Genomic DNA, 14,532 nt, shown 5'->3' with positions numbered 1-14,532 from the left:
GACATCTTACTTGGTCCCATGAACTGTCTAAACCGTATACTCTAAACTGACATCTTACTTGGTCCCATGAACTGTCTAAACCGTATACTCTAAACTGACATCTTACTTGGTCCCATGAACTGGCATTGACAAACAGGGGTGGGGGCATATGGGCAATATAACCATATGTTAGATCAGTGCTCTACAAAGCGAGTAAAATACTCGCCATGGCAACTAAAAACATTCCCTGGCGTCTAAAAAATAAAATCACATTCGCCAGTTGGCGACTGTCCAATAATTTCACTTCAATCTGTAAGCAAAACTGGACATCGGAAAACACTGTGGATCAGTAGCAATTTATCTTCCATAAAACATGTTTTCTATCGGTAATTTGTTTGAAAAATAAAAGTTTGAGACATGTTAATAAGACTATGAATAACGATTTTCCAGTACTCAAGAGTAAACACGGTGACGTTAAGTGGGAGGTACATTTATAATACTTCGTTATGATGTTATTTCCCTTAACTTGAATATCAAGCGCTTGGAAATAATTCGGCCCCAGTTCAGTTTTGGACCAAGAAGGTCCTGTCCCATTTAGAGCCAGGTTTTATGTATGTATTAAAATGACCATTGTTGAGCCACTGTATGTCCTTAATGTCTTTAATTGTTTTAAATGTCAACTTGTATATGTGTTATGCTGCGCTCCAATCGTCTCGTGCTTATCGTGATAACGGGTCCCTCCACGATGACGACGTCTCCAGTCGTGAATGTCGTTTTAATCATGTCGGAAGTCATGTTCACCAGTGGAGGATGAAAACATGTTTCTATTTTCATGACTCGACTTTAGATGGCTTTAAAGACACAACTATTTACAAAACAGTATTTATGGATTGATAAGGCAGTATGTGACGAAAATAAATATTTAAACCAAAAGTAAGGTAGCTAGTTGGTAACTAGAAGTAACACTCTGAAGCCTGGTAGATATTATCACAATGTTTTTATTTAACTTTTTAATGAGTACTGCAATTTAAATGCATATTTTAGCAGTGCCATTAAAATAGTAATTCACTTAAATTCGCTTAATACTTAGGTACGGAATTTAATAATGATAGTTAATAGTCGTTCACTGTTTTAGAGGAACCGGACACAAACAGTAACTTGTAATTACTATTTAACAACTAGGAATTACCCCCTTCACGAGTTCATTCGAATGCGGTCCAAATAACAATTACAGCATTAGTAATGTGCCGTAAAATGGCAGATGTATCGATTTAATGACAAGTATATATATATATTAACTGGCTACTAAATATAAGTGGCTGGCGACTAAACTATTTTACTTTACTGGCCAGGGTAGAGTAAATTTTAACTTGCTCTGTAGAGCACTGTGTTAGATACCAAATAGCCAGTGTGAAGATGTGCTGAGGTGTTGTTAAACAAACATTTCTTTTCTTTTCTTTCCTTAACTCTGTCTCTGTCTGTCTGTCTCTCTCTCTCTCTCTCTTTCTCTCTCTCTCTCTCTTTCTCTCTCTCTCTCTTTCTCTCTCTCTCTCCCTCTCTCCCTCCCTCTCCCCCCTCTTGCTCTTAATCACTCACTCACTCTCTCGCTCTGTCTCTATCTCACGCTCTCACTCTGTCTGTCTGTCTGTCTCTCTCTCTCTCTCTCTGTCTGTCTGTCTGTCTGTCTCTCTCTCTCTCTCTCTCTCTCTCTCTCTCTCTCTCTCTCTCTCTCTCTCTCTCTCTCTCTCTCTCTCTCTCTCTCTCTCTCTCTCTCTCTCTCTCTCTCTCTCCCTCCCTCCCTCCCTCTCCCCCTCTCTTGCTCTTAATCACTCACTCACTCACTCACTCACTCACTCACTCACTCACTCACTCTCTCGCTCTGTCTCTCTCTCACGCTCTCACTCTGTCTGTCTCTTTCCCTCTCTCTGATATATGTGCTGAGGTGTTGTTAAACAAACATTCCTTTATTTTCTTTCCTTTCCTTTCCTCTCTCTCTCTCTCTCTCTCTGTCTGTCTGTCACTCTTCCCCCTTTCTCTCTCTCTCTGTCTGTCACTCTCCCTCTCTCTCTCTCTCTCTCTCTCTCTCTCTCCCTCTCTCCCTCTCCCTCTCTCCCATTGAGCTCTTTTTTTTCCCCCGCTCAGTGCACCATGACTGGTATATCAAAGGTGATGGTATGTGCTATCCTATCTGTGTGTATGAAAGATCCCTTGCTTGCCACTAATAAAAAAATTGACCGGTTTCCTCTAAAAATTAACAAATGTTTGACATCCATTAGCTGATGATTAATCAATTAATGTGCTCTAGTTTTTTGTTAAACAAAATAAACTCTCTCCCCCTCCCTCTTCCCACTCCTTTTCAATGTCTGTTCTTGTGTTACTTTGTTAAACAAAATAAACTCTCTCCCCCTCCCGCTTCCCACTCCTTTTCAATGTCTGTTCTTGTGTTACTTTGTTAAACAAAATAAACTCTCTCCCCCCTCCCTCTTCCCACTCCTTTTCAATGTCTGTTCTTGTGTTACTTTGGCCAGTAACAATCCTGTTATATAAATTATTACTGGTACATTAAACATCACGCAAAAGAGCTATTATTGTGAAACATAGTAGTCTTCTTGACACTTGCAGGTTTCTTCTTTCACAATGTAGTATACAGTGTGTCTCAGCCCTTCCTTAATTTCTTCCCTTTTGTATGTGCATACCAGCATTACAAGCTGTGATATTTATCACTATATAATTGCTGGTTGAGTGTGTCTCGTATTAGTGTGTACATGTAGATTAATACTAATTGTGTATGTCATATTCATTGTATCGCACATGCCAGAGCAGTATCAAACATGATGAGGTTCAGTTTACTAGTGCCAGGAAACAGTTATTTGTGTGTGTATTTCTGGTGTTGTTACTAGCATGTTACTTTATAGGTGATGGGCCTGTTGTATCTCAGGTGTGCATGTGTTGTATTTCTGGTGTTGTTACTAGTATGTTACTTTATAGGTGATGGGCCTGTTGTATCTCAGGTGTGCATGTGTTGTATTTCTGGTGTTGTTACTAGCATGTTACTTTATAGATGATGGGCCTGTTGTATCTCAGGTGTGCATGTGTTGTATTTCTGGTGTTGTTACTAGCATGATACTTTATAGATGATGGGCCTGTTGTATCTCAGGTGTGTGTTGTATTTCTGGTGGTGTTACTAGCATGTTACTTTATAAATGATGGGGGTGGGGCATAGCCCAGTGGTAAAGCATTCGCTTGATGCACGGTCAGTTTGGGATCAATTCCCGTCAGTGGGCCCATTTGGCTATTCCTCGTTCCAGCCAGTGCACCATGACTGGTATATCAAAGGCTGTGGTATGCTGCATATAAAAGATCCCTTGCTACTAATGAAAAAAATGTAGCGGGTTTCCTCTCTATGACACTGTCAAAAATGACCATATGTTTGACATCCAATAGCCAATGATTCATAAATCAATGTGCTGTAGTGGTGTTGTTAAACAAAACAAACTTCCTTTACTAAAACCTGCTGCATCATATAGGCTACTTCTAATGATCAAGCAGCTAGGAATGTTTTATAAATGTACTTTACCACAGACAGGACAGTACATACCATGGCCTTTGATGTATCAGTCATGGAGCACTGGTTGTGATGAGGACAACTGCACCGTAGGCGAGTGTTTTACCACTGAGCTACATGCATCCCACCTCTCATATGACCTGGCTGAGTTGTGGTGGGTCACTGGTCCCAACCAGTGTCCCATCATTGATAAATTGAAAACTGTGGTATGTACTGTCCTGTCTGTATGAAACACTGATAATCTTGTAACAAGTATGGTTTAGGAAGTGGGAATTGTAGTTACTGAACTGATGACTCAATATGGGAAGTGGCAAAGTGATGTTTGATGTGCAGTCAGTCTGGGATCGATTCCCGTCGGTGGGCCCATTGGGCTATTTTTTGTTCCAGCCAGTGCTCTACAGCTGGTGTCATAAAGGCTGTGGTATGTACTATCCTGTCTGTGGGATTCCTTGCATGGCAGCAGCAGGTGTCCTCTTCCATTATCCATGTAACCGTAACCATATCCGTATCCAACGCCATATATAATTTATACTTTGCACAGCTCTTTACACCATCGGTGGGCCTATTGGGCTACTTCTCGTTCCAGCCAGTGCACTACAACTGGTATATCAAAGACTCTGGTGTGTGCTATCCTGTCTGTGGGATGGTGCATATAAAAGATCCCTTGCTACTAGCAGAAAAATGTAGTGGGTTTCCTCACTAAATTAGCAAATGTTTGACATCCAATAACCAATGATTAATAAATCAATGTTCTAGTGATGTTGTTAAACAAAGCAAACTTTAAAAGCAAACTTTAGCTCTTTACACCGTGTTTTTAATTTGATTTTGATATTGATCATCAATTCATTCATTTGTTTACCATTATTTGACACCCAATAGCCGATGTATTTTTGTGCTGGGGTGTCATTAAACATTCATACAGTCATTCATTCATTCCATATAACGGTACATAAAATGTGTTGAGTACATCGTTAAATAAAACATTTATTCCATCTTGCTTCACTTTTGGGATGTAACTTATTGGTTGATTGCTCATCTGAGGTTCACAACTGCGTTATATGATCACAGAGTGTTATTGCATGTCACTACTGTAGCGTAACACCAACATATGCTACAGAATGGGAGCAATGCAGGAGTAGTGGTACGAATCTGGGCTAATGTTGTTATGGCCGTGTCCTACTGAACTGCATATTTATAAGCAAGTCTGTGAAAAGCTGTGCATTTTTATTATGCTTTCTTTTGTCACATGAATATAAGAAGACATGAAAGAAATACTCTTCCTTGATTACAATCACCCTGAAAATGGATACAATGATTGTGTGTCGGTGTTTAAAATGACTTTCAGCTAAGTCTTTAGCAACATTTTTAATAAATTGTGTGCATTACATGAACCACTTCAAGGGCAAGCTGTCGTAATCTGAGAATTATGAAGTACATTGTACAATAGAAAGGTAATTTGTGGCATTGCAGGGGTATGTCCCTCTCTGTTTGACACATTGGATACCTTTTGGAATATAGCATACAAACAGTTTACATAAACATATATCAAATAACTTTGATGCTTTTTTTTAAATTGATATGTCCTTAACCCGTGTTGTTAGCCAGTGTGCTGGGGTGTTGTTACACAGTGTGCTGGGGTGTTGTTACACAGTGTGCTGGGGTATTATTACACAGTGTGCTGGGGTGTTATTAGCCAGTGTGCTGGGGTGTTGTTAGCCAGTGTGCTGGGGTGTTGTTAGACAGTTCTGGGGTGTTGTTAGACAGTGTGCTGGGGTGTTGTTAGACTATGCTGGGGTGTTGTTACACAGTGTGCTGGGGTGTTGTTACACAGTGTGCTGGGGTGTTGTTAGACAATATGCTGGGGTGTTGTTAGTGTGCTGGGATGTTGTTAGACAATGTGATGGGGTGTTGTTAGACAATGTGCTGGGGTGTTGTTAGACAATGTGATGGGGTGTTGTTAGACACTGTGATGGGGTGTTGTTAGACAGTGTGATGGGGTGTTGTTAGACAGTGTGCTGGGGTGTTGTTACACAGTGTGCTGGGGTGTTGTTACACAGTGTGCTGGGGTGTTGTTAGACAGTGTGCTGGGGTGTTGTTAGACAGTGTGCTGGGGTGTTGTTAGACAGTGTGCTGGGGTGTTGTTACACAGTGTGCTGGGGTGTTGTTAGTGTGCTGGGATGTTGTTAGACAATGTGATGGGGTGTTGTTAGACAATGTGCTGGGGTGTTGTTAGACAGTGTGCTGGGGTGTTGTTAGACAATGTGCTGGGGTGTTGTTAGTGTGCTGGGGTGTTGTTAGACAGTGTGCTGGGGTGTTGTTAGACAGTGCTGGGATGTTGTTAGACAGTGTGCTGGGGTGTTGTTAGACAATGTGATGGGGTGTTGTTAGACAGTGTGCTGGGGTGTTGTTAGACAATGTGATGGGGTGTTGTTAGACAGTGTGCTGGGGTGTTGTTAGACAGTGTGATGGGGTATTGTTAGACAGTGTGCTGGGGTGTTGTTAGACAATGTGATGGGGTGTTGATAAACGATCTGCTGAAGTGTTGTTAACCTCCTGTCTGTTTCAAATCTGTTTTGTGAGGTTGAAGCATTGTTAACCTCCTGTCTCTGTTTCAAATCTGTTTTGTGAGGTTGATATGTTGAAGTATTAACCTCTCTGTCTCTGTTTCAGATCTGTTTTGTGAGGTTGATACGTTGGATACGAACACCGTGGAGGGGCCGAGCTGCAGTCCACGTGCTGGCAGGCGCAAGGTAGGTCTCACATTTTGTTTTGAAGTATCCATCCCCCATCAAACAGGATACAGGTGCAGAAACAGAGGGGTGGGGTCTGCACCCCCACCCTGCTCAGGACAACAAAATTTATTTCAGTTAAAATTTTAATGAATGAGTGAACTCTTAAATATTTTTTCATTTAATTAATTGTATATGAACCCCCCTGGAACAAAATTCTGGATCCGCTCCTGGGATGGACAGAATTGATGTCTGTCACACGCAAGGCCAACAGTGTTAAAGCCATTGTCCCTCTTTTCCAAGGGACACACCTTTTTGTCTCGCCTTTACAGAGTAATAAGGTATAGATATATGTTTTACTTTTCAAACAGTGGAGACAGAAACTTTTTTTCATTAAAATTTAACATTAAAGCAGGCATGGCAGAGCAGGGGGTTGGGGCGGGGACCAATAATTCTGACTAAAAATTAATATTGGTAGTAAATCTTAAGGCAGAGATGAATTTTACTTGTAGAATGCAGAAAATTGCATTTCAGAACATCTAGTTTTAAAAATGTTATGGGGGAGCACACACCCAAACCCTCTAGAAACGTTGCTTTGTGCCCTCGATCTCAGTCATTTCCCCCCCCTCCCCCCGCCCGATGTCCTTGCTTCCACCATAACTGTAAAGTTTTGCATTTTGATCTGTTTCACACAAACTATAAATCTTAGATCAATGAAACTTGGTTTGTAGTTGCACCAATGGATGGTCATCACAATGCACCGAAAATGTTTATAGTAGGCAAGACATTTAATTTCAAGGAGTTCTTATTTGTTTTGCATAAATAAGTGATCTACCACAAACACTAGCACAACTTGATATACATAAAATAAGTGATCTACCACAAATACTAGCACAACTTGATATACATAAATAAGTGAACTACCACAAACACTAGCACAACTTGATATACATACAGTAAGTGATCTACCACAAATACTAGCACAACTTGATATACATAAAATAAGTGATCTACCACAAACACTAGCACAACTTGATATACATAAATAAGTGAACTACCACAAACACTAGCACAACTTGATATACATACAATAAGTTTGAGCTACCACAAACACTAGCACAACTTGATATACATAAAATAAGTGATCTACCACAAACACTAGCACAACTTGATATACATAAAATAAGTGATCTACCACAAACACTAGCACAACTTGATATACATAAAATAAGTTTGATCTACCACAAACACTAGCACAACTTGATATACATAAAATAAGTGATCTACCACAAACACTAGCACAACTTGATATACATACAATAGTGATCTACCACAAACACTAGCACAACTTGATATACATAAAATAAGTGATCTACCACAAACACTAGCACAACTTGATATACATAAATAAGTGAACTACCACAAACACTAGCACAACTTGATATACATACAATAAGTTTGAGCTACCACAAACACTAGCACAACTTGATATACATAAAATAAGTGATCTACCACAAACACTAGCACAACTTGATATACATAAAATAAGTGATCTACCACAAACACTAGCACAACTTGATATACATAAAATAAGTTTGATCTACCACAAACACTAGCACAACTTGATATACATAAAATAAGTGATCTACCACAAACACTAGCACAACTTGATATACATACAATAGTGATCTACCACAAACACTAGCACAACTTGATATACATAAAATAAGTTTGAGCTACCACAAACACTAGCACAACTTGATATACATAAAATAAGTGAGCTACCACAAACACTAGCACAACTTGATATACATAAAATAAGTGAACTACCACAAACACTAGCACAACTTGATATACATAAAATAAGTGAACTACCACAAACACTAGCACAACTTGATATACATAAAATAAGTTTGAGCTACCACAAACACTAGCACAACTTGATATACATAAAATAAGTTTGAGCTACCACAAACACTAGCACAACTTGATATACATAAAATAAGTGAGCTACCACAAACACTAGCACAACTTGATATACATAAAATAAGTAAGCTACCACAAACACTAGCACAACTTGATATACATAAATAAGTGAGCTACCACAAACACTAGCACAACTTGATATACATACAATAGTGATCTACCACAAACACTAGCACAACTTGATATACATAAAATAAGTGAACTACCACAAACACTAGCACAACTTGATATACATACAATAGTGATCTACCACAAACACTAGCACAACTTGATATACATACAATACATTTAAGCTACCACAAACACTAGCACAACTAATTTAATATAATTTTAAGTTTATTGTATTAATACTCCCCTTTTGGGTAGAATATGCTCTAATACACATACAAGTAACAATGCATAGGATTTGCAACCGGCCTCGGTGGCGTAGTGGTTAAGCCATCGGACTACAGGCCAGTAGATACAGGGTTCGCAGCCCGGTACCGACTCCAACCCAGAGCAAGTTCTTAAGGGCTCAGTGGGTAGGTGTAAGGCCACTATACCTTCTTCTGTCTCACTAACCAACTAACCACTAACCAACTAACAACTAACCCACTGTCCTGGACAGACCTCCCAGATAGCTGAGGTGTTTGGCCAGGACAGCGTGCTTAAACCTTACTTGGATATAAGCACACAAATAAGTTGAAATGAAATAGGATTTGCCAAATTTGTTAATTTAAACAATGCAAGAAACATGTAAGAAACCAATTTTTAAAAAGCTGTAATATTTTATACTACCTAAAAACTATAAATTGAGGCTTTAAGGTAAGGTGCCTTTGTAAGGATGAACTTTAGTTTTATATCTTAATTCCATTTGTTTCTTGCCTGCACCCCTCACACATATGCTGTATCAGTGACAATGTAAAGGCCCCAATGCCTACACAAGATAGGGTTTTTTTCTTAAATGTGCTTAACAATTAATCACATGTGGGATCCAGATGTGTGTACATACCTACCACACACGAAGTCTAATTTTAACCATATAAACACTAGGCATAAAATAATAATTCGTTCCAGCCAGTGCACCACAACTGGTATATCAAAGGGTGGGATGGTGCATATAAAAGATCCCCGGCTACTTACAGACAAAAATGGAAAAATGTAACAGGCTTCCTCTTTGAGACAATATGTCAAAATTATCCAATGTTTGACATCTGTTGATTAATAAATCAATGTGCTCTAGTGATGTCTTTAAACAGAACAAACTGTAACTTTAATTAATAAGTAGAGCATATCCTGCCCATTCCATACACACGCTATGTGGTCAGTTATAAATGGGAAAAAAGAAGAAAAATGTTTGTAACTCTTTCAAGTCTTGTTTCGTGCTGGAACTCACTTAGTACTGTTCCAAAAGCTGTTGATTTTTTTGCTTTTATGTGTGTAAGTCTTCTGCAAGTTACACAAGAGAAAAGCCCGTCTATAGAGCTGGTAATCAATACTTATGTGAAATATTGAAGAATAGTGAAATCCACTGAGAGTCGTGCTGATCATGATTGTCCTGTGTGTTTACACAACTGACAGGACACAATGACATGTGTTGTCTTCTCATACACTAGTAGATTTCTTCTCCAAACAGTAGCACTGCAATTCTTCAAAGGTGGGTCGATATGTCCCTATTTAAAAATCATTTAATATTTCAGTCCGATTGTAACTTTTATGACAAATGGTGGCATTTAATTTACACTTAATTGTGCTAGAATACTATTTTTTGTTTCACCTTTCACGTAACAGGAAAGATGTAGATATTGTTTTTCTGATGGTGGGGATGATGGCATAAATTTTTGTATTTAGCTTAATCTTAAAGTTTCACGTTTAACTCAGTGTTAAAGTTTTGCATTTAGCTCTGTAAGCCCAATATCATTGCAACTTGGTTTGTAGCTACATCTATGAATGTCCATCTTGGTGCATTATTACAAAAACAAAAATTAATTGTATTTTTTAATTAAATGACATTTTTAAAAACACGTCATGGCAGGCCATCGGTCTACAGGCTGGTAGGTACTGGGTTCGGATCCCAGTCGAGGCATGGGATTTTTTAATCCAGATACCGACTCCAAACCCTGAGTGAGTGCTCCGCAAGGCTCATTGGGTAGGTGTAAACCACTTGTACCGACCAGTGATCCATAACTGGTTCAACAAAGGCCATGGTTTGTGCTATCCTGCCTGTGGGAATAAAAGCGCAAATAAAAGATCCTTTGCTGCCTGTCGTAAAAAGAGTAGCCTATGTGGCGACAGCGGGTTTCCTCTAAAAAAATCTGTGTGGTCCTTAACCATATGTCTGACGCCATATAACCGTAAATAAAATGTGTTGAGTGCGTCGTTAAATAAAACACTTCTTTCTTTTTAAAAACATGTATTGAGAGACAGATGCAGCTATTAGCAACACCAAATAACTTTATGGTAGGTAAGATGTTTAATTCTACAGAATTCTTGCTGTATATCTAATGTGTATGAGGGATATACCTATCCTGAAAACATAGAAGGCAATAGAATAAAAAGCAGCACACATTCTGCAGCTAGGTTAACCAACATGCTTTCATTGCTTGTTTGCTGGTTTTGTGGGAGAGGATGCAAACACACCCTTTTACAGCCATGTTTTACAGTTCTTTGCTAGAGAGTATATATGTTGTTGAGAACCTATTTATTTGATTTGCTTGTATTTTCGTTAGGAAGTACTGGTATACACAGAACAGGTCTGGTCATGGGTTTTAACGAGAACATTCAGAACAAGGTATTGAGGCACACGCAGTTCATGGGTCCAGGCGTCAACTTTCACAGGTTCCTCCGAGAACATTCAGAACAAGATACTGAGGAACACACAGTTCATGGGTCCAGGCGTCAACTTTCACAGGTTCCTCCGAGAACATTCAGAACAAGATACTGAGGTACACGCAGTTCATGGGTCCAGGTGTCAACTGTCATAGGTTCATCCGAGAACATTCAGAACAAGCTATTGACGCACACGCAGTTCAATGGTCCAGGTGTCAACTCTCACAGGTTCCTCCGAGAACATTCAGAACAAGATACTGAGGCACATACAGTTCATGGGTCCAGGCGTCAACTTTCACAGGTTCCTCCGAGAACATTCAGAACAAGATACTGAGGCACACGCAGTTCATGGGTCCAGGTGTCAACTGTCACAGGTTCCTCCAAGAACATTCAGAACAAGATACTGAGGCACACGCAGTTCATGGGTCCAGGTGTCAACTGTCACAGGTTCCTCCGAGAACATTCAGAACAAGATACTGAGGCACACGCAGTTCATGGGTCCAGGTGTCAACTGTCACAGGTTCCTCCGAGAACATTCAGAACAAGATACTGAGGCACACGCAGTTCATGGGTCCAGGCATCAACTTTCACAGGTTCCACCGAGAACATTCAGAACAAGCTATTGAGGTACACGCAGTTCATGGGTCCTGGTGGCTACTTTCACAGGTTCCTCCGAGAACATTCAGAACAAGCTATTGAGGTACACGCAGTTCATGGGTCCTGGTGGCAACTTTCACAGGTTCCTCCCTCTAGGACAGGAGAAGTGTGCACAGCTATGACAACCCATTTACATATCACACACTGACAGCCTGTTTAGTTGATGTGTCTTATCTTTGTTGCTGAGTATACTAGGCACTGACAGTTGAGGCAGAGAGAGGTTCTTATTAGTTCCCTTGTCATATCTTTGTTGCTGAGTATACTAGGCACTGACAGCTGAGGCAGAGAGAGGTTCTTATTAGTTCTCTTGTCATATCTTTGTTGCTGAGTATACCACACACTGAGGCAGAGAGGTTCTTATTAGTTCCCTTGTCATATCTTTGTTGCTGAGTATACTAGGCACTGACAGCTGAGGCAGAGAGAGGTTCTTATTAGTTCCCTTGTCATATCTTTGTTGCTGAGTATACTAGGCACTGACAGCTGAGGCAGAGAGAGGTTCTTATTAGTTCCCTTGTCATATCTTTGTTGCTGAGTATACTAGGCACTGACAGCGGAGGCAGAGAGAGGTTCTTATTAGTTTCCTTGTCATATCTTTGTTGCTGAGTATACTAGGCACTGACAGCTGAGGCAGAGAGAGGTTCTTATTAGTTCTCTTGTCATATCTTTGTTGCTGAGTATACCACACACTGAGGCAGAGAGAGGTTCTTATTAGTTCCCTTGTCATATCTTTGTTGGAGAGTATACCATACTGACAGTTGAGGCAGAGAGAGATTCTTATTAGTTCCCTTGTCATATCTTTGTTGCTGAGTATACCACACACTGAGGCAGAGAGAGGTTCTTATTAGTTCACTTGTCATATCTTTGTTGGAGAGTATACCACACACTGAGGCAGAGAGGTTCTTATTAGTTCCCTTGTCATATCGAGAGGTTCTTATTAGTTCCCTTGTCATATCTTTGTTGGAGAGTATACCACACACTGAGGCAGAGAGAGGTTCTTATTAGTTCCCTTGTCATATCTTTGTTGCTGAGTATACCATACTGACAGCTGAGGCAGAGAGAGGTTCTTATTAGTTCCCTTGTCATATCTTTGTTGCTGAGTATACCATACTGACAGCTGAGGCAGAGAGAGGTTCTTATTAGTTTCCTTGTCATATCTTTGTTGCTGAGTATACTAGGCACTGACAGCTGAGGCAGAGAGAGGTTCTTATTAGTTCCCTTGTCATATCTTTGTTGCTGAGTATACCACACACTGAGGCAGAGAGAGGTTCTTATTAGTTCCCTTGTCATATCTTTGTTGGAGAGTATACCATACTGACAGTTGAGGCAGAGAGAGATTCTTATTAGTTCCCTTTTCATATCTTTGTTGCTGAGTATACCACACACTGAGGCAGAGAGAGGTTCTTATTAGTTCACTTGTCATATCTTTGTTGGAGAGTATACCATACTGACAGCTGAGGCAGAGAGAGGTTCTTATTAGTTCACTTGTCATATCTTTGTTGGAGAGTATACCACACACTGAGGCAGGGAGGTTCTTATTAGTTCCCTTGTCATATCGAGAGGTTCTTATTAGTTCCCTTGTCATATCTTTGTTGGAGAGTATACCACACACTGAGGCAGAGAGAGGTTCTTATTAGTTCCCTTGTCATATCTTTGTTGCTGAGTATACCATACTGACAGCTGAGGCAGAGAGAGGTTCTTATTAGTTCCCTTGTCATATCTTTGTTGCTGAGTATACCATACTGACAGCTGAGGCAAAGAGAGGTTCTTATTAGTTCCCTTGTCAGATGAGATACACTTGTTCTTGGATCCGCCACAATCACGATGGGTTATTGGCAGAATCTGTCTGGGCTGCAGCGGGCGGGCGCTCGCTCCGCGGGTTGAAATGTTTGAGGTGTTTTATACTCCACAAGATGAACGATGTAGCCACCAGACACTCTCTCTCTCTTTCTCTCACACACACACACAGGCTGTATTCGAGTAAATGCTGCTTCCAGGTTTGGCTTCATCATGGAGGGATAAGTGCTCTCTCGTAGTCTTGATCAATATGGATGTTTATGACGAAGTTTTACAACTGTGCCAATCCAAGAATAACTGTTACTAACTCTCTGGTACAAAAGGGATGAGGGATATTGGCCTCTGTTGTTTTATCAATATGTATACTAAGCGATAAAAGAAATGTAAAGTGCAAAATAACTTTTAAAATGTGTTGTATTGGGCAGTGATGTGAAGTAGAAGAACATTTAAGTGTAAAACATTTAACATTTTAAGAAATGTTTCTGTTTTAATTAAAATTAATTAATTAATATAAAATTACGATGACAATTTGTTTGTATGGAACTAGGATAGTCTAAGATGTTTTCCATTACATTGGAAATTGGAAATTTACCCCCCCCCCCCCCCATTTTTTTAAATTTCCGTTATGGGTGAGGAGTCTTAGTATTTATATCTATGGTGTGTATGTTGACTGACACCCTGTACAAAACTGCTGTGTCCATATGTTACTATTGTCATTTATGAGGTTTGAATTGGTGGTATATACCCGATATATCTACCAGTGTGATAGCTTGACCACTGTACCATTGCTTCCAGTCAGAACATATATACCTAAATCACTGGCTTAATTTGAAGCATTTTGTACACCCTATATACCTACCAGTGTGATAGCTTGACCACTATACCATTGCTTCCAGTCAGAATGTATATACCTAAATCACTGGCTGAAACTGAAGCACTTTGTACACCCTATATACCTACCAGCGTAATAGCTTGACCACTGTACCATTGCTTCCAGTTAGAATGTATATACCT

General features: G+C 39.8%; 1 protein-coding gene across 3 annotated transcripts in view; it reads left to right on the top strand.

Annotated features, from left to right (window-relative positions):
- LOC121368937 overlaps positions 1-14,532 on the top strand; it is a 348,055-nt gene that overhangs the window by 90,956 nt on the left and 242,567 nt on the right. For all 3 annotated transcript variants that reach the window (XM_041493711.1, XM_041493704.1, XM_041493732.1), the window contains one exon: positions 6,215-6,294. In XM_041493711.1, the coding sequence (XP_041349645.1) occupies positions 6,215-6,294 (80 nt within the window). The remainder of the gene's footprint in view (positions 1-6,214; positions 6,295-14,532) is intronic.

This window comes from Gigantopelta aegis, chromosome 1, assembly GCF_016097555.1.
Source record: "Gigantopelta aegis isolate Gae_Host chromosome 1, Gae_host_genome, whole genome shotgun sequence".
Lineage (NCBI taxonomy): Eukaryota > Metazoa > Mollusca > Gastropoda > Neomphalida > Peltospiridae > Gigantopelta > Gigantopelta aegis.
Note: the sequence above shows the minus strand (reverse complement) of the source record. Positions and strands in the feature narration are given on the sequence as shown.